Source organism: Etheostoma spectabile, chromosome 12, assembly GCF_008692095.1.
Source record: "Etheostoma spectabile isolate EspeVRDwgs_2016 chromosome 12, UIUC_Espe_1.0, whole genome shotgun sequence".
Taxonomy (NCBI): Eukaryota; Metazoa; Chordata; class Actinopteri; order Perciformes; family Percidae; genus Etheostoma; species Etheostoma spectabile.
In genome coordinates this window covers 24,889,630-24,916,811 of record NC_045744.1, presented here as the reverse complement: position 1 = coordinate 24,916,811, position 27,182 = coordinate 24,889,630, and the positions used below count along the sequence as shown (strand labels likewise).

The 27,182-nt window shown below is 44.0% G+C and overlaps 1 protein-coding gene across 2 annotated transcripts; it reads right to left on the bottom strand.

Annotated features, from left to right (window-relative positions):
- Positions 1-2,670: 2,670 nt before the first annotated feature.
- Positions 2,671-23,867, bottom strand: slc39a6 (solute carrier family 39 member 6). 2 transcript variants are annotated; one of them, XM_032532259.1, is made up of 14 exons: positions 23,647-23,867; positions 21,719-21,855; positions 18,805-18,976; positions 17,782-18,349; positions 16,842-16,992; positions 15,473-15,544; positions 13,802-13,971; positions 12,659-12,853; positions 11,917-12,001; positions 10,614-10,997; positions 9,496-9,576; positions 8,448-8,638; positions 5,019-5,183; positions 2,671-4,984 (listed from the first exon to the last, which is right to left on the bottom strand). In XM_032532259.1, the coding sequence occupies exons 2-13, from the start codon at positions 21,735-21,737 to the stop codon at positions 5,034-5,036; spliced, it is 2,238 nt and encodes a 745-aa protein (XP_032388150.1). In that variant the 5' UTR covers positions 21,738-21,855; positions 23,647-23,867; the 3' UTR covers positions 2,671-4,984; positions 5,019-5,033. The 2 variants fall into 2 exon arrangements, with proteins under 2 accessions (XP_032388150.1, XP_032388149.1); XM_032532258.1 differs by having other exon boundaries at positions 2,671-5,183.
- Between the last annotated feature and the right edge of the window lie 3,315 nt (positions 23,868-27,182).

Below are 27,182 nucleotides of genomic sequence, written 5' to 3'. Positions count from 1 at the left end.
TCGGTGGATGCCGAAGATTCAGTTTTGGCAAAGAAAGCACGAGGCAGAATCGCACTATAATGCTTTTTGGGGTGACCAGATCAGGAAAGTCCACTCTGATCAATGCAATGATCAACTACATAGTTGGTGTAGAGTGGAAGGACACTTTCAGATTCAGATTAGTTGACGAAGATCAGTCGAGATCACAAGCTGAAGGTCAGACCTCTGAAGTCACTGTGTACAAAATCAACCACCAGGAGGGTTTTAAAATCAACTACTCACTGACCGTTGTTGACACTCCAGGCTTTGGAGATACAGGAGGTATAGAAAGAGACGAGGAGATCATCGGACATCTGCGCAATCTCTTCTCTGCTGAGTGTTTCAGTGAAATTGACGCTGTGTGTTTCGTAGCTCCGTCTGCTTTACAACTCACACTATCACATAATCATGTGTTTGATTCTGTGCTGTCAATCTTTGGCAAAGATGTGGCTGAAAACATCCAGGTTCTGGTGACATTTGCAGACTGCCAGCAACCACCAGTTCTAGAGGCCATCAATGCTTCAGGTGTCCCATGTCCTAAAACAGAAGACGGGCTTCCGGTTCACTTCAAATTCAATAATTCAGCGTTGTTTGCAGACAACAAATCATCTGCAGCAGAGAGTGGGGAGGATGAAGAAGGAAGCTTTGATCAGATGTTTTGGAAGATGGGAACAAAAAGCATGAAGAGGTTCTTTGTTGCTTTAAATAGCATAGAAACCAAAAGCTTGCAAATGACAAAAGATTTCCTCAGAGAAAGAAAGTTAAAGTATTTAACTAATGGGTTCATTCCTGGGACACTTGGTTTCTATAATGCCGCGTTGGGATGTATCGTACATCCAGCTGAAGGTGCATTGAAGTTCTGAAAAACAAACTTGTACAAGATCTATAAGAAAAGTACAAAATGCCACAAAGGCTAAAATAACTTTTGTGGAATTGTTTAATGAGATGAAGGTAGACTATGATCATGTGCAGGCTAAGGTGATGAAACTGATGGTGAGGTCTTAGAAGCACTTAAAGAGACTGAATCCAAATCCTCGCTCCACCACAGACTACATTGACATGCTTATTGAGGAAGAGAAATCTAAGGCCAAGCCAGGCTGGAAGCAACGTGTTGAGTCCTTGATAAATATGAGAGATAAAGCAGAGTTATTGGCTAAAGCAGCCAGAGGAGAGAGACTCCTCACGAGTTCTCTGAACTGACTGCCATCGTTGAAATCAAGTGAAACCATAACATCCTGCTCACCAGACGCAAAGACCTCGGTATCGAAGGTACTGCATTCAGCTGGCTCAGCTCCCACCTCTTCAACAGATCCCACTTCATCTCTCTCCATAACCACACATCTGCCACAGCCACAGTCACTCAAGGTGTTCCCCAGGGCTCAGTACTCGGCCCACTGCTATTCATCATCTACATCCTCCCTCTCGGTCTGATACTCCGCCACTTCAACCTGGACTTCCACTGCTGCGTCGACGACATCCAGATCTACCGCAGCACCAAATCCCCCCACCATCCTCCCCTCTACCACATCAACTCCTGTCTGTCAGCTATTAAAACCTGGAAGCAACACAACCATCAAACTCAACAGGGATAAAACAGAATTCCTCCTCCTATGCTTCAAATCTACACAGAATCAAAAACCCCACTCTCCCCAGGCCCGCAACCTCAAGTCAAGTTTGTGTTCTACCTTTACATTATATAAATGTTAAATAATAAGTCATAAATGTTGTTCTTTCCTACTGAATCCTAAAGAAACTCTAAATCGCATTCAACTGTTTCTGTAAAAATACAAATTCAAATATAAGGAGGTTCAGATAAAGATGTGTGTGTATACATATATATGGATATATTTTCTTTGCACCCAGTTTAATTTGTTCACATTTTTACACTGGGTTATCAGCTTTCCGCTCATTTTAACATGTTTACCTGCTATTAAATTAGACATTAAGTTAATTTACTTGGAGATTTTAAAACATGAAGACAGATCATTTAAATGCCTCCTGATGTATATTTACTCCATGTTATTGTCCTGTGGGGTAATACGACGGCTGCCACTGAAAGATGGAGAAATTATTTAATAATAAACAATAACTAAACGTTAATTTGCCTCGAGTGTCTCCTGTCCACTGGTGTGACCTTCTTTACTTTCTGCAGCTCTGTTTTCTCTTCCAGGACCTTCCAGGTCCGACAGCAGCGCTGCAGAGTCACTGACCCTAGTCCTTCTCTTAGTGCTGTACTACACTTTAAAAGGTACTTTTACATTTATGCTACTTTATACTGCTACTTGGACTCATTTCAGAGGGAACTGTTGTGTTTTTCACTCCACTAGATTTATCTGACAGCGACAGTTTCATGCTAATGTCTCTTATAATTACTAAAAAGACCAATAGAGACATAAAAGAAGACTCACTGGGAACTGTTTTTTTTAACCCTCGTGTCGTCTTCCCGTCAAAACTGAAAATCAACACTTTTGTTAAAGCTGTGTATCGATGTTTTTAACTTTATGTTTTTGTCGCCCCTCAGGGAGACCGATAAAAGTACTTTGACTTTGTAGTATGAATATTGACTTAAAATGACAGTTTTGAATTCAGGACAAGTTAAGACACCTGATACATTGTTGACTGTCCAGAGGAACCAAAGAGAGACGGCAGAGCGGTGGGAAGGAGACGGTTTATTGTGTTCAGGAATGTCAAAGAGCTCGGTGAGTCCGTGCTGGAGTTTCCTTCAATAACCCTTTCATATCGACATATACATCTAGACAAAAACAAAGAAAAAGAAAAGAAGAAACACTCTTTTCCCTTACATTTTCTGTGAATGAGATTGTTTGTTTGCAAAAGCACAAAGTCCACAACTGAAATTAAACAGGTACTCATACAGTATAGTACACAAATATATACATATAGTATAATATCGTACATGTAATATACACAGTGGGTCCGGGTCTGGACTGAACTTGCTTTTCAGAATTTAAGCAAATACACTTTTTCTTCTAAAAGGCCAGAAAATCACTTTTTCAGAGTAGTTTCCTTTTTTATAAACAAAGAACTGACGAAGATATGCAAAGTGAGCTTGATGAGGGACGCAGTTATTTCTGCTTACTGGTATCAAAGTCAGTATTCAAACTGAGCAGGAGCAATACTGTAACAAATACTTTCCACGTACTAGCGTCTCTGAACATGATCAGGGTTGAGCTGCCACCTCCACTCTCTACAAGAACAATAAAATCAAAACACAAGTTAAAAAGAAACTTTAAAAGAGTACACTAAAGCAGACGAGTCTACGTGCCGAGGTCCCCTTCTCCCCATCACTGGCCTTCAGTTTCTCATCATGAAAATACCCAACATGCATTGTGTTTGGCGATTCTCTGACTGCCTTTCCCAGAGGAGTCAGAAGCCCGGTGGTGGGCCCGAGGTCCAGTTCAGGGTTAAGTCGGAGGGCGGCGTTAGAACCCGATATCGTTAAAACATGGCGTCTCTCCTAGGAGACATTTATAACGTTGCACTCGTTTAAAGACATGAAAACGGATCCTTACCCCCACTTTATTATAACAGAATCAAGGCGTCTGCAGGCGTTGGCTCTGCTGTTTGGAGACTAAAAAAAAAGGACAAAAGTAATAGTTTGAAATCCTTAGTAAAGCTTAAAGTGACAGTAACACGCAGCCTCAAAAGTAAAGGAACTGAAACTAAAGAACTCTGGTCCGCTGGCCTTCAAAATGTAACAAAGACAAAGGGAAAGACTAAAATCTGAAAATTGGCAAAAATGTGTGTAGACTGTTCAGCTCCACGTGAACAGATGTCACAGTTTAGGGTTGTTTTTGGACAATATAAATCCAAACACCATGAAGTGCTGCTGAAAATCAAAAAGCTTCACAGTAGTGCCGATCACACTCCAAACTTAATGCTCCAAATTAAATAGGATGTAAAATGATCGATAGTCGCAGCCTGAATAAGGATAACTGCAGAGATTCATTCTGAAAGGGATTGCTGTATATCTATCTGTACCTATACAGTTATATATATATATATATCTCTCTCTTTTTCACGGCAGGTGTGTTGACACATAGTAGGAAAAGCACAGGTGTATTTAACCCTCATGTTGTCCTTGGGTCAAATTGACCCGTTTTCAGTTAAGTTTTATTTTTGTCACAAACAAATGGACCGTCAAAATAAGCGCTGAAAATGTCAACATTAAAAATATCAAAAAACACCCACAACATTGAAAAAGCAATGATAATGTCGAAAAGTGACCGTTGTTGACGTGAAGACAACACGAGGGCTAAAACCATTAGTGACGGCTGCATCCCATTTAGGAGAGACATGCTGACTCAGGGAAACAGACTGGGACACTGGATGGAACTGAGACATCGTTAAGGTGATCAGTTTCTGCTTCTCCTACCATGACGAGTCAAAACATCTGCTGTGGAAACGGTCCCTTGGACACCACCTAGTGGACTCACAGGTGGAGCTGGTCCGCCTTCAGGGGATTATTTGAAATACCGATGTGGTTTGACTCAGCAGCAGAAACACTTCCAACACATCAAAAACCAGACAAATAAAGACATAATAGGGTGGAGAACTGACTCACATATGATGCCACAGAAGGTTAAGGGACAGATATCTGCATGAGCAGAGTCATTTTGGGTTATTAGGAAATGCTAAAAAGGGAAAGATTTATCAATTGAGGGTTTTTGTGGAAAGAGCTTCTTTTTCCTCTTCTCAAGACTTCACAAGTTTGTTGACTAAAGGAGAAATCGCTGACATTTTTAACTGCAGTCTAAGAAAATAAAACAACTTCTTCAGTTATTATTTTTTTTACTCCTAATGAGTTCTTCTGTATTTCTACTTCCTCCTGCACCGCGTGGACAATCCCAACTAAATCAAGGCGACAGGACGGTCTACAACAACAACAAATAAAAAGACACAGTACACTTCTGACGGAGACACTTGAAGACGCACACGGAGCTCAGGATTGTCCCCCCGCCTGTCCCCCCGTTAACCCAGGTCCAGCTTGTCCCCCGTTAGCCCAGGTCCAGCTTGATCTTGTGCTCGAAGACGGCGATGAGCAGCATGATGCAGAAGCCCAGCAGGATGCCGGCGTTCTGCAGCAGGAAGAAGCCGCAGTGGCTGAAGCCGTGGTCGCCGGCGTCGTTGTGCAGCATCTCCGGCACCTGGGGAGAAAAAACACCACCCGTCTCAGACCGGTTCCTTAACCCTCGGGTTGTCTTCTCCTCCACCCCGCGGCTTTTTGTCATAAAAACCTCCACTGTAGTCTAAACCGGAGGAGAACCTAAATTGAGGACAACTACGCTCGTTATTGTAAGTTAAAGTCCAATACGTCCTTTATTAAACCGTTTGTATGTGTCTCAGTCAGGATAGGAACTAACTAACGATGTAAAGAGGGGGAGACAAACACCACCCGTCTCAGACCGGGTCCTTAACCCTCGGGTTGTCTTCTCCTCCACCACGCGGCTTCTTGCCATAAAAACCTCCAACGTTTTCCAATGCAGTCCCTCCAGGATTTCGCGATCGCGCTAATGAATGTGAATACGACCACTCACCGTGACTTTGGTGCGATGCAGCTTAAACCGGAGAGGAGACGTAGACGAGGACGTAAATTGAGGACAACTACGCTCGTTAATGTAAGTTAAAGTCCAATAAGTCCTTCACGAAACTGAATGTGTCTCAGCCGGAATTGGAACTAATTAACAAAGTAAAGATCAACAAGCTGCTGACCGACATGTTCAAATTTGATTCATTCAATGAATTGTTATTTTTGTCTTAAATCCACCGGCCATTTTCATTTGCTGCATCCTCAGCCTTATTGGTTACTATAGCTACTATATAGGGAGAAATCATCAGAATTATCGTCATGGAAATAATACGTCAATACGTTTTCGATCAATGGTCCAGCCCTACTAGATGGGCTGTGACAAAGTTTTAGTTGTGGTGTGTTGTAGTAGTGTAATGGTGTATAGTAGTAGTAGTGTAATGGTGTGTAGTAGTAGTAGTGTAATGGTGTGTAGTAGTAGTGGTGTAATGGTGTGTAGTAGTAGTGGTGTAATGGTGTGTAGTAGTGGTGTAATGGTGTGTAGTAGTGGTGTAATGGTGTGTAGTAGTAGTAGTGGTGGAATGGTGTGTAGTAGTAGTAGTGGTGGAATGGTGTGTAGTAGTAGTGTAATGGTGTGTAGTAGTAGTAGTGTAATGGTGTGTAGTAGTAGTGGTGTAATGGTGTGTAGTAGTAGTAGTGTAATGGTGTGTAGTAGTAGTGGTGTAATGGTGTGTAGTAGTAGTGATGTAATGGTGTGTAGTAGTAGTAGTGTAATGGTGTGTAGTAGTAGTAGTGTAATGGTGTGTAGTAGTAGTGGTGTAATGGTGTGTAGTAGTAGTAGTGTAATGGTGTGTTGTAGTGGTGTAATGGTGTGTAGTAGTAGTGGAATGGTGTGTAGTAGTAGTGGAATGGTGTGTAGTAGTAGTGGAATGGTGTGTAGTAGTAGTGGTGTAATGGTGTGTAGTAGTAGTGGTGTAATGGTGTGTAGTAGTAGTGGTGTAATGGTGTGTAGTAGTAGTGGTGTAATGGTGTGTAGTAGTAGTGGTGTAATGGTGTGTAGTAGTAGTGATGTAATGGTGTGTAGTAGTAGTGTGTAATGGTGTGTGTAGTATGGGTAGTAGTGTGTAATGGTGTGTAGTAGTAGTGAATGGTGTGTAGTAGTGGTGTAATGGTGTGTAGTAGTAGTGGTGGAATGGTGTGTAGTAGTAGTGGTGGAATGGTGTGTAGTAGTAGTGGTGTAATGGTGTGTAGTAGTAGTGGTGGAATGGTGTGTAGTAGTAGTGGTGGAATGGTGTGTAGTAGTAGTGGTGGAATGGTGTGTAGTAGTAGTGGTGTAATGGTGTGTAGTAGTGGTGTAATGGTGTGTAGTAGTGGTGGAATGGTGTGTAGTAGTGGTGTAATGGTGTGTAGTAGTGGTGTAATGGTGTGTAGTAGTAGTGGTGTAATGGTGTGTAGTAGTGGTGTAATGGTGTGTTGTAGTGGTGTAATGGTGTGTAGTAGTGGTGTAATGGTGTGTAGTAGTAGTGGTGTAATGGTGTGTAGTAGTGGTGTAATGGTGTGTAGTAGTGGTGTAATGGTGTGTAGTAGTAGTGGAATGGTGTGTAGTAGTAGTGGAATGGTGTGTAGTAGTGGTGGAATGGTGTGTAGTAGTTAGTGGTGGAATGGTGTGTAGTAGGGTGGAATGGTTGTAGATGGTGAATGTGTGTATGAGTGGGTAATGGTGTGTAGTAGTGGTGTAATGGTGTGTAGTAGTGGTGTAAGTGGTGTAAGGTGTAGGTGTGTAGTAGTGGTGTAATGGTGTGTAGTAGTGGTGGAATGGTGTGTAGTAGTGGTGGAATGGTGTGTTGCAACAGAGTGCAGTGCATGTCAGCGGCCACCAGGGGGCGAACATGTCCAGATAAAATAAGTGTGTGTGTGTGTGTGTGTGTGTGTGTGTGTGTGTGTGTGTGTGTGTGTGAAGAGGGCATCTGCTGGTGAAGGCTGCTGCTCTCAGACCTGTTGACAGAACAGATGCTGCTGACTGGAGGAGACACCAGCTTCTCTAACGTCAGCTGCACACTCACATCTCCAGTCCCTTCAATGATTCATGCATTAAGTGGTTTAAAACAGATTCATTAACATAGTTGATTAATATCTCGGTTATGTTCTGGATGAGTAGTTCTGTCTCTAAAATGAGCATCGGTGTTTCCCAAAAAGCCCGAGACGACGTACCCAAAAGGTCTTGTTTCGTCTCCAACTCAAAAACACCCAGCATCCTGTCCCAGAGGAGAGAAGAGACTAGAACGTCTTCACATTTAACGAGCTGACGTTACGGAAGTTTAATGACTCAAAAACGATTAATCGGTTATCAAAATAGTTGGTATGGTGGCCGAGACGCTACAACGCAGACATACGCAACATAGGAGCTGTAGGGGGGCACTATAGAGAAACCTGTAGGGGGGGTCTATGGAGAAACCTGTAGGGGGAGCTCTATAGAGAAACTTGTAGGGGGAGCTCTATAGAGAAACCTGTAGGGGGAGCTCTATAGAGAAACCTGTAGGGGGAGCTCTATAGAGAAACCTGTAGGGGGAGCTCTATAGAGAAACCTGTAGGGGGAGCTCTATAGAGAAACCTGTAGGGGGGAGCTCTATAGAGAAACCTGTATGGGGGCTCTAGAGAAACCAGCAAAGAAATGGCTAAAACTGGATAGCGCTGCTTTAATATGCGGCCTATTTCCTTGTTAGGGGCGTAATGTGTCATAAATAATAAATACATACACGGCAAATGTATCATGACCACATTGTTTTGTTTTGTGGGCTACATGATAGAATATATCCCCGGGCCGTGTGACGCCCATCGGCGCCGGTGTGTAGGCGTCCCTGGAGGACCGGTACCGGTGACTCACCATGTCCACCAGGGCCACGTACATGAAGAGCCCGGCCGTGAGGGCGAAGATCCACATGCAGATGTTCTCGGCGTAGTGTCCGATCACGATGCCGATCACCACGCCCAGGTACGCCATCATGGCCGACAGCACGTTGTAGAGAATGGCCTGGCGCACCGTCATCCCGGCCTTCAGGAGCACCGCAAAGTCCCCTGGGAAACGGAGTCAAGAAGTCAACGCCACACAAGGTAAATCCACTTTATCTTAATCGGTGTTTTACGCTTTTACACGATTTTTTTAGTCTTTGTGATATGTCGGCATTATTTCCAGACAGGCGTCCACAGGTGGCTCTGTGTTGCTCGAGACGCTGCAGTTCACATGTAGACCCCCCCCCCCCCCCCCCCCCGACAGTCTTAAATTACAGATCAAGCACTTTATTTCAACTTCTCAGGTTTGTTTTCTTAAATTAAAATGTTGACAAAAGGACATTTAATGCTGACCTGGTTATCTGTCTTATATAGTAATAATATAAATGTCTTATTATAGCAATAAAATAGTAACAGTCTTATAATATGATGGTAATAATGTAAATGTCTTATTACAATTGTATTGGTATTATTACTAGTACTAATATAGTGCTATAAGTCTTATAATAGCAAATCCCATGTGGCAGGGTTGACATTTTTACGATGGAAATCGAAGGAGCAAAAGCAGTATCGGCTCTAGAAAATCAGCAGCCTGTATCGGACATCGGCTGATGGGAAAAATATCGGCACTAAAAAAACATCCATATAGGTCGATCCCTAATTTTAAAGTGCTATATACAGTAAATGAAATAATCTTGATCTGGAAACGTAAACGTTTATTTTCCATTCAACCAAAATGCTTAAAATCCGTTTGACAGAGCGAAAGATTAGATTAGTCATTTAACTATTGAATCCTCAATCCAACAATCCATTTACACACAAACTGACATATTAACGAAGATAATAAAGAGATTATGAACGGGTTTTAATGGTTTAAGAAGGCTTTAGGTGGTGCAGGTGGGCGCTGAGATAGAAGGTCTTACCTAACTCGTGCGGCAGCTCGTGACAGAAGACGGCCACGGACGTGCTGAGGCCGCTGGACAGACCCTCGGTGAAGGCAGCGCCTGCACCACGACAGGAAACAGACAGGAAACAGTCAGGGAACACAGTCAGGGAACACAGTCAGGGAACACAGTCAGGGAACACAGTCAGGGAACACAGTCAGGGAACACAGTCAGGGAACACAGACAGGGAACACAGACAGGGAACACAGTCAGGGAACACAGTCAGGGAACACAGTCAGGGAACACAGACAGGGAACACAGACAGGGAACACAGACAGGGAACACAGACAGGGAACACAGACAGGGAAAACAGTCATCACTGCAACTGTACTAGGATCATGGCTGGGCTCAAATATCTAGTCTCCAATTAACATGGATCTTTGTTGAAGTGATTTGATATTTATTAATGACATAAAATCTTGGAATATATGAGAGAGAGAGGAGAGAGAGAGAGAGAGAGAGAGAGAGAGAGAGAGAGAGAGAGAGAGAGAGAGCGCGCGAAGACAGACACACAAAGAGAGAGAGCGAGCGAGACAGACACAAAGAGAGAGCGAGCGAGACAGACACACAAAGAGAGAGAGAGCGAGACAGACACACAAAGAGAGAGAGAGCGAGACAGACACAAAGAGAGAGCGAGCGAGACAGACACACAAAGAGAGAGAGCGAGCGAGACAGACACACAAAGAGAGAGAGAGCGAGCGAGACAGACACAAAGAGAGAGAGAGCGAGCGAGCGAGCGAGACAGACACACAAGAGAGAGAGAGCGAGCGAGCGAGACAGACACACAAAGAGAGAGAGAGAGAGCGAGAGACAGAGAGAGAGAGATTTAGTAAACAGTTTTTTCACTTTACATTCATTCAATGCTTTCTGCTCATTGTCCGCTGTTTGTTTCTTTTCTTATTTGTTGTTTTGCTTCTTACTGTAGGAAACTGCTGCTGTACCAAGGGACTCTCCCCACTGTGGGATGAATAACATCATCTCATCTAATCAGGAGTTTACCGACATATGTGCCACAGGGTTGTCTTCTCTGTCTAATGAATGAATGAATGTTTCAGCCTTGCATCGGGAGTTGTTTCCTGGCGCTGTCGCCTACTCACCGATGGCCAGGCCGTCGCTGAAGTTGTGCAGCCCGTCCCCCATGATGACCATCCAGGCGAGCGTGGCCACGCCGGCCTGCTGGAAGTGCTCCTCGGAGTAGGAGTGGGAGTGGCTGTGCGGGTGGTGGTTCTGGGAGTGGTGGTGGTGCAGGATGTGGTGGTAGTCGTGGTGGTGGTGGTGCATGCTGTCCGCCTGGCCCACCGTGTCGTGGAAGTGGGAGTGGCACTTGTTCTCGCAGTCCTCGGCGGTGTAGGCGGCGGAGCCCTGCGGCGAGGCGCCGGCGGACGGCTGCGGCGCCAGCATCACCTGCTCCTCCTCCGCCACGCCGCCGTGCAGGCTGATGGAGCGGTCGCCGAAGATACCCGCGCCGTTCGTCTCCACGTCTGGAGGAAGACAGAGCGTTAAAAACAACACAAATAACGGCGGTTTTCCACTGCATGGTATCTACTCGACTCTACTCGCCTTTTTGGGTTTTCCATTAGCCAGTTTGTGCCGGATGCTTCGCGCCGACACATTACATCTACCGCCGGTTACACACGGTTAGACAGCGAGGGCAGGGACATGGAGGTGGAACATAGTGAGGAGTTTGGGAGGGAGGATGTGGTAGATGATGACGATGATGATGATGAAGAAGCGCTGGATGATACTTTGCGCAACGCAGTAACCGGCGGTAGATGTAATGTGTCGGCGAGAAGCATCCGGCACAAACGGGTTAAGATAAAAAGTCCCTGGTACCTGCTAACAGGTACTTTTTGAAGTACTACTACCACCTCAGTCGAGGCGAAAATGTTGATCTCAATGGACTTAAAAGTTCCATCAAATCCACCGTGGTTGTACACACTGCGGCCGACGTGATAAAACTGAATCTGACTTGGGTCCGATTCAGGACCACATATGGAAGTGGTCTAAATCTAAAAACACAGATCTGGGCTAGATTTGAGAGTTCAACCTACTTCTGAAGAAGTCTGACCTGGTCACTTGACCCCAAACAAAAAAAAAATATATATTTTAAAAGTAAAATTTGATTTCGCCACTTTTGCCTGCAGTCTGAATGAAGCCTTAATACGGTACGTGTGTCCGCAGGGGAGATTTATTCATTTAAACAATGTTTGGGGGCTTTTTCCTTTCATAAAAGTAACAGAGACAGGGAAGGGGGAGTGAGACGGGGATGACACGTAGCAAAGGGCCGCAGGTGGGACTTGAACCCGGGCCGCTGCAGGACTCAGTCTACACGGGGTGAACGCTGTTACTTGGGGGGGATTTCTAACTGTAGGGGTCGCCCCGGTCCAGGTTGTGTCTCACCTTCAGGGGGCTTCAGGTCGTGGTCTTCCAGCGCCGGCTGCTTCTCTGCATCGGCTTTGTCGTTCTGGTCCCACTGCTTCTGGATCTGTCCGCACGGCAGAATCACATCGTCAACCAATCACAAACCCCCCTGACACCCGGGAGCTCGTCCAATTAAAAACGCATTTAACTGGCAAGATGGCGCGGTGTCGCGCGGCAGCAGCTCCTGATGTGTGTGTGTGTGTGTGTGTGTGTGTGTGTGTGTGTGTGTGTGTGTGTGTGTGTGTGTGTTGTGTCACTTTTATTTTCTTCATCACAATACTGCACTAATTGCAACTTGCACACTAGGTTTATCTACATATTTATCATTACTATTTAAACAGTTGGACATTTTTTGTATTCCCAACTTGTATATATGCAAATATTAGTTCTTGTATTTTATCATATTATTACTACTACACTACTACCTACTACATGTATATTGTATCCTAGTATTTAATTTGCATTCTGTGCTGTGTGACTGATATTGATGATATTTTTTTTTATAAATCGGCCGTTATTAATGCAGATAATGAGAGTTCCAGAAAGGCCTAAAAATCGGCTCGCCGATATACATCGGTGGGGCTCTATTTCAAGATGATTTCATGCCAACACCAACATGGATTTCAGGCAGTATCTGACAAACCAAAACCTCCTTGGCAGAGTTAATAATAAAAACATAACAATTCAACCTTGATCTCTGTTGTTAGGGAGTCAAACTGACCTTTTGTTTCTTGTCCTTGTACATCTTCCCCAGCGTGAGGAAGTGCTCGATGAGGAACATGATGTAGACCCCGCTCAGAGCCGTGAGACCCTTCCAGACCCCGTCCAGGTCTTCCTCCTGCTCATCGTGGAGGTGGTGTCCCTCCACCCCATGCCCCGTCTCGTTGGGGTGGTGGTGATGGTGGCCTCCCTGAGACTGGACCAGAGACACAGACTACCATTAGAGTCTGAACCCAAAAACTCTGTCAGCCCTCCGTCTCTTCTCCAGTTCAGTCAGACTTCACAAGTGGTTTCAGGTGAGTCTCCCTCGTAACCAGTCTACTAGATGGGCCTCTACAGTAACGCTTCCCGACTGGGAGGGGGGGGGGGTTCAACCCAGGGCTGTAGTCCGGTCTATTGGTCTTGCCCAATATGGCTTCTGGTCTGGACCGAGTCCAGGTGTCTTTATTATGTTGATAATAATATTGGAGGGAAAGTGAAACCCAAAATGATTGTCTTGATACTGTCATGCATAAGACCTTTATTCTGTCCTGGACTCGGTCTTGTCTTGGACTCGACTAGTCCTGGTCTTGACTACAACCCTGGTTTAACCCTTGTTGTCTTCGGGTCAAATTTGACCCGTTTTCAAATAGTTTTTTTTTATATCCGAAATAAAGGAAGTCGAAATACGGGTGAAAAATGTTGGAAAAAGCAGCAAAAAATGAAAAAAAAAATACAAAAACTTCATAAAAAGCAACAAAAACGTTGAGATAAGAGGAACAACGTCTTTCACGGTCAAAGGGAAGACGAGACAAGGGTTAACCCGGTTGACCGTGTACTTGATGTCCTTCAGGGTCAAAATTAACACTTTATCTTCCTTTTTTAATATTTGACACATTCTGATGTGTTTCTCCTTTTTGAATGTTTTCAATGCCATTTTTCCATAACACCAACTTATTACCACTAGAAATGATGAATTACTTTGACTAATATTAGAGGAACCTGTGTTGATGGATAATCACCGATTTCTCAAAGTTTAGTCGGGATTTAAATCCATTTAATTTTTTTCCAAATGATATAAAATTAAAAAACCCAAATTCAATGAAAGTAGTGATTAAGTACTTGTGGTCCAGAGCCACGGGGCGGGGGGGCGGCGCTGACTCACGTGGGGGATGAGGTGCAGGAAGGCGTCGCCGCTCAGCGTGCCCACGGCCAACGCAACCAGGAAGCTGAGGAGGAACTTGAAGAAAACCCGGTTCATGAGCGGGATGAGGATGACGCCGAGCAGGGAGAGCAGGCTGATGATGGTGATGGAGACGAAGCCCCCCACCCACGCTGCAACACACACATCAAAGACTTCATCATCAAAGACCTCATCATCATCAAACACTTCATCATCATCAAACACCTCATCATCAAACACTTCATCTAACAGACTTCTTCACAAATTAAAGTCACAAGGAACTGGCATTTTGTCTCGATTTTGGCGCCGTCCTGTGGACAAAAGTGGTAGTTTTTACATGAGCACCACCAGCTAGCCTGGTGCTACCAGACTCTGATCCGTTAGCCCGGTGCTACCGGACTCTGGTCCATTAGCCCGGTGCTACCAGACTCTGGTCCATTAGCCCGGTCCTACCGGACTCTGGTCCATTAGCCGGTCCTACCGGACTCTGGTCCTTAGCCCGGTCCTACCAGACTCTGGTCCTTAGCCCGGTCTACAATCTGGTCCTACCAGTCTACAGATCTGGTCCATTAGCCCGGTCCTACCAGACTCTGGTCCATTAGCCCGGTCCTACCAGACTCTGGTCCATTAGCCCGGTCCTACCAGACTCTGGTCCATTAGCCCGGTCCTACCAGACTCTGGTCCATTAGCCCGGTCCTACCGGACTCTGGTCCATTAGCCCGGTCCTACCAGACTCTGGTCCATTAGCCCGGTCCTACCAGACTCTGGTCCATTAGCCCGGTCCTACCAGACTCTGGTCCATTAGCCCGGTCCTACCAGACTCTGGTCCATTAGCCCGGTCCTACCAGACTCTGGTCCATTAGCCCGGTCCTACCAGACTCTGGTCCATTAGCCCGGTCCTACCAGACTCTGGTCCATTAGCCCGGTCCTACCAGACTCTGGTCCATTTCATACGTCCAGAGAGTCTGGCCTCTCTCCATTACCAAGTGTTAACTTCCTTGAAGGTGGGTCCTCTGTTAAAGTCTAAAACTATTGGATCTGCCGTAATCAATCGCTAAGGTTTGTCCGTAACGCCGGCATAGCATCGCTAGCGGTCGCCTGACTCCACCACCGCAGACTTGAGTTTCTAGAGTTGTGCCCCTGAGTATTGGTGCTGAGCAGGCCCACTAGAGACCTCCCACAGCAGAGCCAGCTACTTCCCGTTTACCAAATGATTTAACTGTAGACTTTCTACATGTTATCGGACCAAACGGATCAAATTCTGACCGATAAACAGGTCATTTTGAGGGAGCTGACATGTATCCACTGATTTACAGACTTCTATTTCCATGGAAGTATGTTGGGTGTAGTGGTTTTGGGCCAGATGGCACCACGGACGGACGCAGGAGTTGTAACTCCAACATTTGGCTTCAAAGCGCGGCTCTAATGACCCTGCGTGCCGTGGATCGTCTTATTTTGGCGGGGGATCGTACGAATACACAGAACCCTTCTCACCGATTGGCTGGTTAGCGTACGTTGGTCGTGTAGACGCATCGGAACCAAACAGAGACGGTCTCACAACCAGTTAAAAACATGTTGCAGTAACTTTAGTGGTAAAAAAGCAACATACAGTACATGTTTAATACTTAAGGTGAAACGGAACAGACTTCTTACCTATGGCAATGTTCTTGTCACTTTCTCGGCCGACCTCAGAGTTGTCGTGGTCGCCGTGACGATGTTTATGGTCTAGAAATGATAAAAAAATACATTTAAATACGTCCACATTTCCTGACAGTGTGTGAGGTGTACAGGTGTAAACAGGTAGATCTGGATCGGCAAAGATCACCTCGACACTGCAGGGGTGTCAGACTGAGTCATCTCCATCTTTATAACGCTGTAAATATCAAATCACTGGGCTAGATATGTGGAGAAATTAACGCTGGAACATTTATTTGGTGGTGCCCATGTGACGTAGCGCACCTTGAGTGTTTTCCACTTGCTTACTACTACTACTACTACCACCACCACCAACCTACATACCAAGGAACTTTTAAACTATTTATTGCTGATCATATCTAACCTCAATTGCTTTACTTACATACTTGTGTATTATTTGGATTTACACCAAAGTGACATGTTCAGAGTATTGTGTGATAGATACTACTACTAGCATACATTTTAACATATTATTTAAGCAGTTGCACATTTTTGTTTGCCTATCCTGTACATATTCAAATATTTGTTCTTTTTACTTTAATCATATTATTATTTCATGTATGTATGTATGTATATTTTTCCTAGTATTTAATTTATATTTTGTGCTTTGTGACTGATTTTTCTGCAGTAACACCGGAATTTCCCATTTTTCTTGGGATCAATAAACATCTATCTATCTATCTATCTATCTATCTATCTATCTATCTATCTATCTATCTATCTATCTATCTATCTATCATAATTGCTACTCAGTCAAGAAAAAAAGAAAGGTGTCAGGCTTTCTGGAGCTGGCTGCCAACATTAAGCAATACATATTTTCCACATCAAAAAGTATCTATCACACAATACTGCTGTTAAATCATATGAGTAAATAAAATTAGATTTTCACTTTTCCAGACGCCTCATTAAAACCTTTTCTTAGAGTCAAAAAGTTCCCTTACTAGTATCTCACTCATCTGCTGTTATTGTATCACAATGACTTTGCATTTGTATCATAAATGAACGTGCTGCAGGCATGAAATTACCTTCTAGATATATGGATCTATATCTCTCTCTGCAGCTTCAAACACACCAAGCACAACACACGTTTTGTTAGAACGACAGAATTAAAGCATGCAGGTCCAGTCTCCTCCATTCCTGCCACTCGCTGACACTGCAGTTTCTATCTAAGACAAACGCCATGAACGCTGTAGTATGAGATCATCTGTAAGCTGTACAAAATATCTTTGATCTTCTTCTTTGCTTTGGTTATATTTTGGCAACCCATTGACCTTCCTGGTTGGTCTTGGATGTGTACATACAGATCTCCCCCCCCCCCCCCCCCTACCCGTCTCCCCGTCGGCGCCTCCGTGCAGGATGCACACTCCGCCGTCGATCTGGTTGAGGAGGGCGGGGCAGAGGAAGCTGAAGTCGGCGAGGGTCACGTCTACTTCCTGAAACATCCCGTGTGACGACAGGATGGCGGAGGCGTTCAGACACTGCAGGTACAACACGACCGTCAGTCAGCGCTCAAAGACGTTAAATAAGAAGCTGATGTTCCATCCATCCATCCATCCATCTATCCATCCATCTAGTCGTACCTCTACACTGTATAGAATCACTTGTGATCATGGAAGTGAAAACAAATGCATATTTGCTGATGTTTTGAATGAAAAATAAATAATTCTGGCCTGGGTACAAAGTATTTTTTAACACTAACAGCTCGGGTTCATAGTTCCTTAGAAAGGAGCTCTAAGCGATGTCACGCAGCTGCTAGCTGCCTGTCCCCCGAACACACTGTAAAAAAACATCTCCTCACACATGCTAACTTGTAGCTAAGCTAGCAATCATTTCAAAAACGTGGCTATGATTGATGCTAACGTTAGCTCAAAACACCATTCAACTGACAGTTTGTGTTGTGTTTGATGCTAACTTGTAGCTAAGCTAGCAGTCATTTCAAAAACGTAGCTATGATTGATGCTAACGTTAGCTAAAAACACCATTCAACCGACAGCCTTTGTTGTGTTGATGCTAACTTGTAGCTAAGCTAGCAGTATTAAACACTTGGTTAGAGTAGTCCCATTTCACACTTGTGTGTGTGCAAAGGTATTTACAGGAAGTGTCTGGTCGTTACGAGCATCTTGGATGCTACTTGTCGCAAAGTGAGCATGCGCGACTCACATCTGCACCCGACTCACATCGGCAGGGACACCCGTCAACGAGAAGTAACGTCACCCAACATCGCATAGAGCACCTTTAAATGAAGAAATGAGAAGATAATGCCGTACCTCCGCGCTCCGCTTGTGGTTGTGACCGTGACCGTGGTCGTGGTCAGTGTGGTCGTGGTCCTGTTCGTGGTCGTGGTCCTGTTCGTGGTCATGGTCATGATTGTGGTCGTTATTGCCCCGGGTGACTGCAGCCTCCATCGTCTTGCTTTCGGTGACGGTGAGCCCGGCAGTAGTCTCCTCCGCCGCCGGACTGCCGTTTTGTCCGTTGCGCACGACGTCCGGTTGAACCACCAGCTCGGCGCTGTACGCCGCCGTGGTGCCGCCGTCCCGGGCCGCCGCCGCCGCGGTGCCCTTACGGTGCAGGCTGTCCTCGGCGTTGGACGCTTCAGACGGTTTTGGGAGCGTTCCGGGCTGAGAGGGCTCAGCGTGCTCCTGGGAGTCGTTGTGGTTGTGATGGTGGTGACCATGGTGACCGTGGTTATGGTGGTGGTGGTGGTGGTGGTGGTGGTGATCGTGGTGGCCCGGTTCCTCGTGATGCTGCACCGTAACGGTCCTGATGCGATCCAGACCCACGTTCTGTAACAGACGCTTTAAACCGGCCAGAGAGATGGTGCCGTTTTCTCCATATCTGTTAAATTTAATGAAAAAACACGAAATAATTAATACCCCTCCTGTTGTCCTCAGGTCATATCTGACCTCTTAGTTTTACAGTTATTTTGGGACTTTATGGTCAATAAAGTCCATTTATAGGAAATTATACTAATGTTGGATTAGAAAAAGCAGAAAATTAGGAATTATTGAGACTAAAATTAAGGAATGGAGATGTTGATGTATCACAGACTGGAATATGTCAACTTTTAACTCAATACTATTTCAACAACACTGTCACTTTGTTTTACAATGCTATAAAATAGAATAAGACCCAAAATTAATGAAAGTAGAGATTGTACTTGGCAAAGAGCGTTGGAATCAATCATGTTATTTTGGGGAATTAAAAAGAACATTGATATAGGACAACATGAGGACAACATGAGGACAACATGAGGACAACACGGGGACAACACGGGGACACTCTGGTCTCACCTGTTGAACAGGGCCTCCAGGTGCTGCCTCTGGCTCTGCTCGGCTCTCTGCGGGTCCACCACGGCCGACAGTAACCGCCCCGCGCTGCTGGTCTCCGTGGCGACGGGGCTGCAGTCGGGACCGGCGACCCGCGGGACAGACCGGCGGCGAGGACCAACAGCAGCGTCAACATCTGGCGGGGGGGGGGGGGGGGGGAGAGAACAGGACAGTCGTTAAAATAGTTTTAAAACAAACCGACGTATTCTGCTCATCTTCAGGTTCATAACTGGGTTTTGAGGTTGGACCAGAATAGGTGTGTAGCGTGGTCTAGAAAGCCTGCAGGAAGACTCAGCTCCATTTGGGCCGGTTCCCATTAATACTCAACCAGCTAAGCTGCTGGACTCTGATTGGCTAGCAGCTAGCCAATGCGAGCATTCTTTATGCAGCTCATGAATATTAATGAGCTCAGGCAGCATGACGTCAGACGGGCCAGCTGTTGTGATTCGGCCTGTCCCCTCTTAGTCACGACTAAGACTTCTTTAGTTGAGTCCTTTTTTCTGCTTATTCATGCTTATTTCCTCATTTCCAAGAAACTTACTCACACATTTCTGGTGAAAACAGGATTTAAAGTGGTTTTGCAGGATTAATTGTGTAGAAACTCAGGTTTCCAGATGTTAATTAACTATATTCCACCACACACACCACACAACACACACACACACACACACACACACACACACACACACACAACACACACACACACACACACACACACACACACACACACACACACACACACACACACACACACACACACACACACACACACACACACACACACACACACACACACACACACACACACACACACACCACACACACACACACACACACACACACACACACACACACACACACACACACACAACACACACACACACACACACACACACACACACACACACACCACACACACACACACACACACACACACACACACACACACACACACACACACACACACACACGTTGAGTCATCCTCATTCAAGCGTTTCCTGAAGACGTCACCACGTTGTTGGTTCCGTCTGCCTGACTACCCGTCTCAAACCCAAAACGCCAGGAGGTCAGGTTTTATTCGGTTTAAATAATGACTTTTCTATCGAGCTATGTGGTCGTTTCAGCTCCAGTTTTAAATAGAAAACCGTGACGCTGTTTTTCTGCAAGCGGACTGACGTGAAACCGACAGGTGACTAATGTCTGGGGGGGGAAATATAGATTTCTTCTTAAAAGAAAACTGAGAAGAAGATCCTCCTAAAACTATGTAAATAATGCCAACACTGGAGAAAACTGGCATGAGAAAACACCTTTGTCTCTTACTAGCACTTCCTGTGGCAGTAATCAGATACTCTACTTAACCCTCATGTCGTCCTCGGGTCAAATTGGCCCATTTTAAGCTACTTTTTCTATTTGTTTTGTCACAAAAATTGGGCCGTTGAAATGAACACGGAAAATGTCAACATTAAAAACATCAAGAAAAGCTCCCACAATATTGAAAAAGTGACAAAATTTGCAGAAAACGCGATAAAAGGGTTAAAAAACGCAACCAAAATGGGTTTTTTTCATGGTTTAAGGGAAGCAAACAGCCACATTTAAAATCACTAAAACGCCAAAATACTCCATTAAAACATTAAAGTCTGGCCTTCAAAGTAAAGTACATCTATATTCAGGAAATGTACTTACAAGTATAAAAGGAAAGTACTCAGTGTGCAGGCGAAATGACCCCGTCAGGACATTACTACCACGATTGTGTTGTTATTACTGATGGATTAATACATAAATATGAGATATAGCCCACAGGGGTGTTTAAGGAGAGAGTTACACGGACTAGGACCCAATGTAAGACAAGGTCAGATAGATAACTTTACAAAACAAACACAAATGTTGTACATGTTTTGCTAATTGGAGTTATTGTTTTTGGTTTTTTTTAAATAGCGATACTGTAACTTAACCTTCATGTTGTCCTTGTGTCAAATTTGACCCGTTTTTTAAAAGTTTCTATGTCAAACATTTGGGTTTCTTTAATAACAAGAGTGGTTCCATACACAAAAACAGGCTTTGATTATCCATATGTTCCTCTGATCGTGACTATTAGTCAACATAATTAATAATTTCTGGGGGGGGGGGTTTTAAAATCAGAAATTAAGCATTCTTAATATAAATGAGTTTTATTGACCATGAATTCAAAAAAAGCGTTGAAAGAACATGAGGAAAAACTTGTTACATTTTCCATAAATACGTGTAAAACTATAGTGGTAATTAGTTGTAATGAAGTTGGCTAAGGAGATCTAACATAGAATTGGGAGATAATTTATACTTTATGCTTTATGAACAGGCAAAACAGACGGAGGACAATACAAGGGTTTAGGAGTTAAATGGATGAGAAACTAGAAAACAATGGTCTCTGGTTTGCTTGTTGTTAAGCCGAATTAAAGAGAAGCTTGTTTTCAATTAGTGTACCAAATAAAATAAGTGCAGTTGATATGATATGGTCCCTGCTGGGAAGATATATTAAAACTTACGGGTTTTCTGAACGGGCTCTGGCGTACAGGTTGTACAAAAGATGAGAAACTACAAAACTATGGTCCCTGGTTTTCTTTTTGTTAAGCCGAATTAAAGAGAAGCTTGTATTTAATTAGTGTACCAAATAAAATAAGTGCAGTTGATATGATATGGTCCCTGGTGGGAAGATATATTAAACTTATGGGTTTTAAGAACGGGCTCTGGCGTACAGGTCGTACACAAGATGCCAGATGGCAGATTAGAACCTTAGATATCTTAACAAAAAACAGCTAATTTGCATTAAAATCAACTAATGTACACGTGTGATGTTAAATATTCAGGAATGGAGACACCAACACGGCCCAAACGTCCTCACCTCCTCGGCTCCTAACCATGATTTAGCCGGGTTAGCCACCCTGCTAGCCGCGGGTTTTCATGAGATTTGTCCCGGAGGATGCTGCTGACAGGCGGCATCTGCCAGCTGGCTGCCCGCGGCCCAGGCTCGAGCTCCGGTGTTTCGGTTTAACTGGTTTTTAAGTTAACTGGTGATAGAGGCAGATGTGGTGTAGGTGTGCCATGAGAAACTCCGCAGAAATGATTACGTAGGTAGCTGCAGTGATGCCTGTTTGAAATACTGCAAACGTCAATAAATCGTCAAAATGTTCATGCTGTCATTATTTGTGTCATAATTGTGTTTAAAGTGTTGGTAATGACGTTTATTTAAACCTTCTGAAGTGTTTGCTGACTCTGCAGATGGAACACAAATAAAGACCGCTGAAATAAGCAGAACAGCGCTCAGTGCGCTCCGATTAACTTGTGTCACAACAAGTACTAGCATCGGTCATAGGCTCATATCGATTCATTTACACTTACAAATACCTAATATTTAACATGGGCAACACAACAGCTGTGTTGTAGAAATAAAACCAAAGTTTCCACACGTCAACATGGTGCACAAATTCAAACTCAATATGCAATGTAGATCTAGGTCGTGTTAAAGGAAATACATTGACTCAATGCTAAACGTCATTACCATTACTTTAAACACAATTATGACACAAATAATGACAGCATGAACATTTTGTCGATTTATTGACGTTTGCAGTATTTCAAACAGGCATCACTGCAGCTACCTACGTTGTGGTCTTCGTTCTTGCAACGGCATCACAAGTTAATTTAATAACAGTAGGCCTACTACAACATGGATTACGTGTTTGATATCTGTTACATTTCAATACAGCCTGTAAGTAAAACATAAGCTACATATGAGGTTTACACCCAGCTGAATGCAGATGTGGCAACATGTGCATCCGCTCAGATTACGTTGTGATACATAGGCATTATAGGCTAGATGTAATTATATTTATGTAGGCTACGATGGGTTATGTTAAGTTGCAACCTTACAATCACGTTCCTTAATGTGCAGAATGCCTACTCATTCATCCAGATACAAATGATACCTCTCGCTTATTGAAACGCATATTGCATATAGCACAGTGGGTCGGAGAGAAACGTATTTTTTATTGCTCTGGGTGTCTGGCACATATTGTAGAATTGACTTGAAGTGCCGGAGTTCGAGCAAGTGTTGGTTGTAGAAAGTCAATCTTATGAATGTCTGAATAGTTGCAACATTATAGTTAGGAAACAATGCAATTTCAGATATGTACAATCCAATTGTTAATAGTTATTTTAAGTTTAGATATCCATAATTACAAAAACATTCCAGATAGTGTAATTTAAAATATCCAAAACTTCACTATGCCTTAAATATTACATACATCATGCTATGAATGATATCTGAAGTTGAGTTGAGTCAGTAGGCCTATATGAAAAATCCCATTTCGAAACATAGAAGTGATAGGGTCAAATAAATAACAGATAACATGAAACGTCCCCCGCTAACATACATCGACACATTTATCATTCCAACAGTATGCCTATATAATACACCAGTTTGCTTACATTTCAGAAACAGTGCTTTAACGGTGAAGTGTTATAGTCACAAGTCGATCGGGGTGTACCGTGACGTGCAGTAAGAGACACAGTCGCCAGACAACGGATGATAGTTCGTAACGACAACGGCAAGTGTTTGCATAAATGTCTGTCGGGGCAGGAATTAATGCTCAGCAACTCGTTTTTATCGTAAAGTTTCACAAGACACTGACAAATAAATGTGAAATAGAAGGAAAGCGATAATAATGTTTATTTCCTGGTTAGTCGGGAATGGGTCCTGAGAGACCACGCCTACACCACATCTGCCTCTATCACCAGTTAACTCAAAAACCAGTTAAACCGAAACACCGGCCTCGCGATAGCCACCGAGGCTCCGCGTAACTTTACAACAACATCACGCCATAAAAATATTAAAAACTCCTTCAACCGGCCGCGCGTGTCTGATGCGAAACACACGAACACTGCTAGGGGAGGTAAACAGTAACACGTTGGGTTTGTGCGCTCTGCACCAGGCTGGTGCCGTGTGCACAAAGACCATAAACCCGGAAACCGAGCCCCGGCGCCGCCGTGCGGACACGCTTCACCGCCACGCGGACACACAATTAGACCAAAACAAGCATTTTAAATGCGTGGAAACGACTTACGGTGGTATGTGAGAAGTGTGTGCTATCCTCTCCGGTTTAGTGTGTGGAGACTTCACGGAGCCCGGTCCGGTAAATAAAGGATGTCCCTGCGCCGCCTTCAGGGCCTCCCGGAAATCTGAGCTGCAAACAAATTGAGTGCCGAAGGAGGGAAATGCAGAGCCAAAATTTGCATATTTTGGGACAGCAGCCCGCCTCGTCACCAGGTACTGGATGCTTCAGCCTTAAACACCAGAGAACTGGCTGATTTTAAACCATGGATTTTATGTTTTGAAACCATGAAATTTCAACATATAGCGTAAATAAAATACAAACAATTCAGGGAGCCCTGCTACACTTGGGCTCAGAAACAGAGTCATAAATACTTTATTGATCCCAGAAGGGAAACTCGGTGTTACAGTTGCACAAATATTAGAAATATAAATAAAGAAATATAAAGGAGTGTGGATATTTGCATAGTTAAAGGAATATTATGATCGAGTATTTACATAATTAACACAATTAAGGTGCTGCTAATGGTGAAAAGTAATAATAATAATAATAATAATAGTAATAATAGTAATAATAGTAGCAGTTGAGTATAGGCTCAGTACTTAAAATTAAAGTTAGAAACATTCATAATGTTCACAACATGAAACATTCCAGTTTTCTCCGAGTGCGATAATGATAGACAGACTTCCTCCTATCAGACCATAGAGCATGTTAACCTCCTATCAGACCATAGAGCATGTTAATCTCCTCCTATCAGATCATAGAGCACGTCAACCCCCTCCTATCAGACCATAGAGCACGTTAACCTCCTCCTATCAGACCATAGAGCATGTTAACCTCCTCCTATCAGACCATAGAGCATGTTAACCACCTCCTATCAGACCATAGAGCATGTTTACCTCCTCCTATCAGACCATAGAGCATGTTAACCTCCTCCTATCAGACCATAGAGCATGTTACCCTCCTCCTATCAGACCATAGAGCATGTTAACCTCCTCCTATCAGACCATAGAGCATGTTAACCTCCTCCTATCAGACCATAGAGCATGTTAACCTCCTCCTATCAGATCATAGAGCACGTCAACCCCCTCCTATCAGACCATAGAGCACGTTAACCTCCTCCTATCAGACCATAGAGCATGTTAACCTCCTCCTATCAGACCATAGAGCATGTTAACCACCTCCTATCAGACCATAGAGCATGTTTACCTCCTCCTATCAGACCATAGAGCATGTTAACCTCCTCCTATCAGACCATAGAGCATGTTACCCTCCTCCTATCAGACCATAGAGCATGTTAACCTCCTCCTATCAGACCATAGAGCATGTTACCCTCCTCCTATCAGACCATAGAGCATGTTACCCTCCTCCTATCAGACCATAGAGCATGTTACCCTCCTCCTATCAGACCATAGAGCATGTTAACCTCCTCCTATCAGACCATAGAGCATGTTAACCTCCTCCTATCAGACCATAGAGCATGTTAACCTCCTCCTATCAGACCATAGAGCATGTTACCCTCCTCCTATCAGACCATAGAGTATGTTACCCTCCTCCTATCAGACCATAGAGTATGTTACCCTCCTCCTATCAGACCATAGAGCATGTTACCCTCCTCCTATCAGACCATAGAGTATGTTAACCTCCTCCTATCAGACCATAGAGCATGTTAACCTCCTCCTATCAGACCATAGAGCATGTTAACTCCCTCCTATCAGACCATAGAGCATGTTACCCTCTCCTATCATACCACAGAGCATGTTAACCTCCTCCTATCAGACCATAGAGCATGTTAACCTCCTCCTATCAGACCATAGAGCATGTTAACCTCCTCCTATCGGACCATAGAGCATGTTACCCTCCTCCTATCGGACCATAGAGCATGTTACCCTCCTCCTATCGGACCATAGAGCATGTTAACTTCCTCCTATCAGACCATAGAGCATGTTACCTCCCTCCTATTGGACCATAGAGCATGTTACCCTCCTCCTATCAGACCATAGAGCATGTTACCCTCCTCCTATCGGACCATAGAGCATGTTACCCTCCTCCTATCAGACCATAGAGCATGTTACCCTCCTCCTATCAGACCATAGAGCATGTTACCCTCCTCCTATCAGACCATAGAGCATGTTACCCTCCTCCTATCAGACCATAGAGCATGTTACCCTCCTCCTATCAGACCATAGAGCATGTTACCCTCCTCCTATCAGACCATAGAGCATGTTACCCTCCTCCTATCAGCCAAATATCTTCCTGTTATTTCCATTTATCACAGAGTAACAGCCAATAAACGAGTTTTGATGGTCAAAAGTAATGTTCATTAGCGGTCACATTTTCTTGATTATTAATGAGTGTTTTTAATTTAAAGGTTTGACTACATGCTCATTCAGTAGACCAGTTAGTGTTCTCCACAATCCCAGACTTTCATATTGCATGCTTGTTTACATGAGAAGCAAAACAGGCTGTAATGGCATATGTACCCGACCTGGCTGGAACTCCATGGATTTAAAGTAAATGCACAAATATCTGTGTTTATACAATTATTTATGTAGGCAAGACATGTAAAAGCAGTTTTAGAAAGATGAAAATACATTTGGGCCCACCAGGTAGGGGGTCGAGTTTTCCCATGTTATCCTATGTAGACTGACAGCTTGGGGGGGGGGGGTTTGGATGTTCGGTGGTCTAACCCACGTAAAAACCTAGTGAAGTGACATTTTCCACAATAGAAACTACTACTACCACCTAATGTTCTAGCTATAAAAATGGTCAAATCATCCACAGTGCATGATATTCCAATAACCGCTTCATACGCGCTTCAGTTCACAAAGACGTACAACCCTGCAACAATCTAAAATAACAGCTTTTGGAAGTAAAATCCTAAAGTTGTGGGAAGTTTATATGGCTTAAACTGTATGTTTCATTCATTCGGGACGGATGAAACAGCTGTTTCAACTGCCCCCCCCCGACCTGGCTGGAACTCCATGGATTTTAAGTAAATGCACAAATATCTGTGTTCATACAATTATTTATGGAGGTGAGACATGGAAACGCAGTTTTAGAAAGATGAAAATATATTTGAGGAGGGGGGGGAGGTCGAGTGTTCCCATGTTATCCTATGTAGACTGACAGCTGGGGGGGGGGGGGATTTGGATGTCCGGTGGTCTAACCCACGTAAAAACCTAGTGAAATGACATTTTCCACAATAGAAACATGATAAAAAATAGAAAAATGTACAGTTCTAGCTATAAAAAT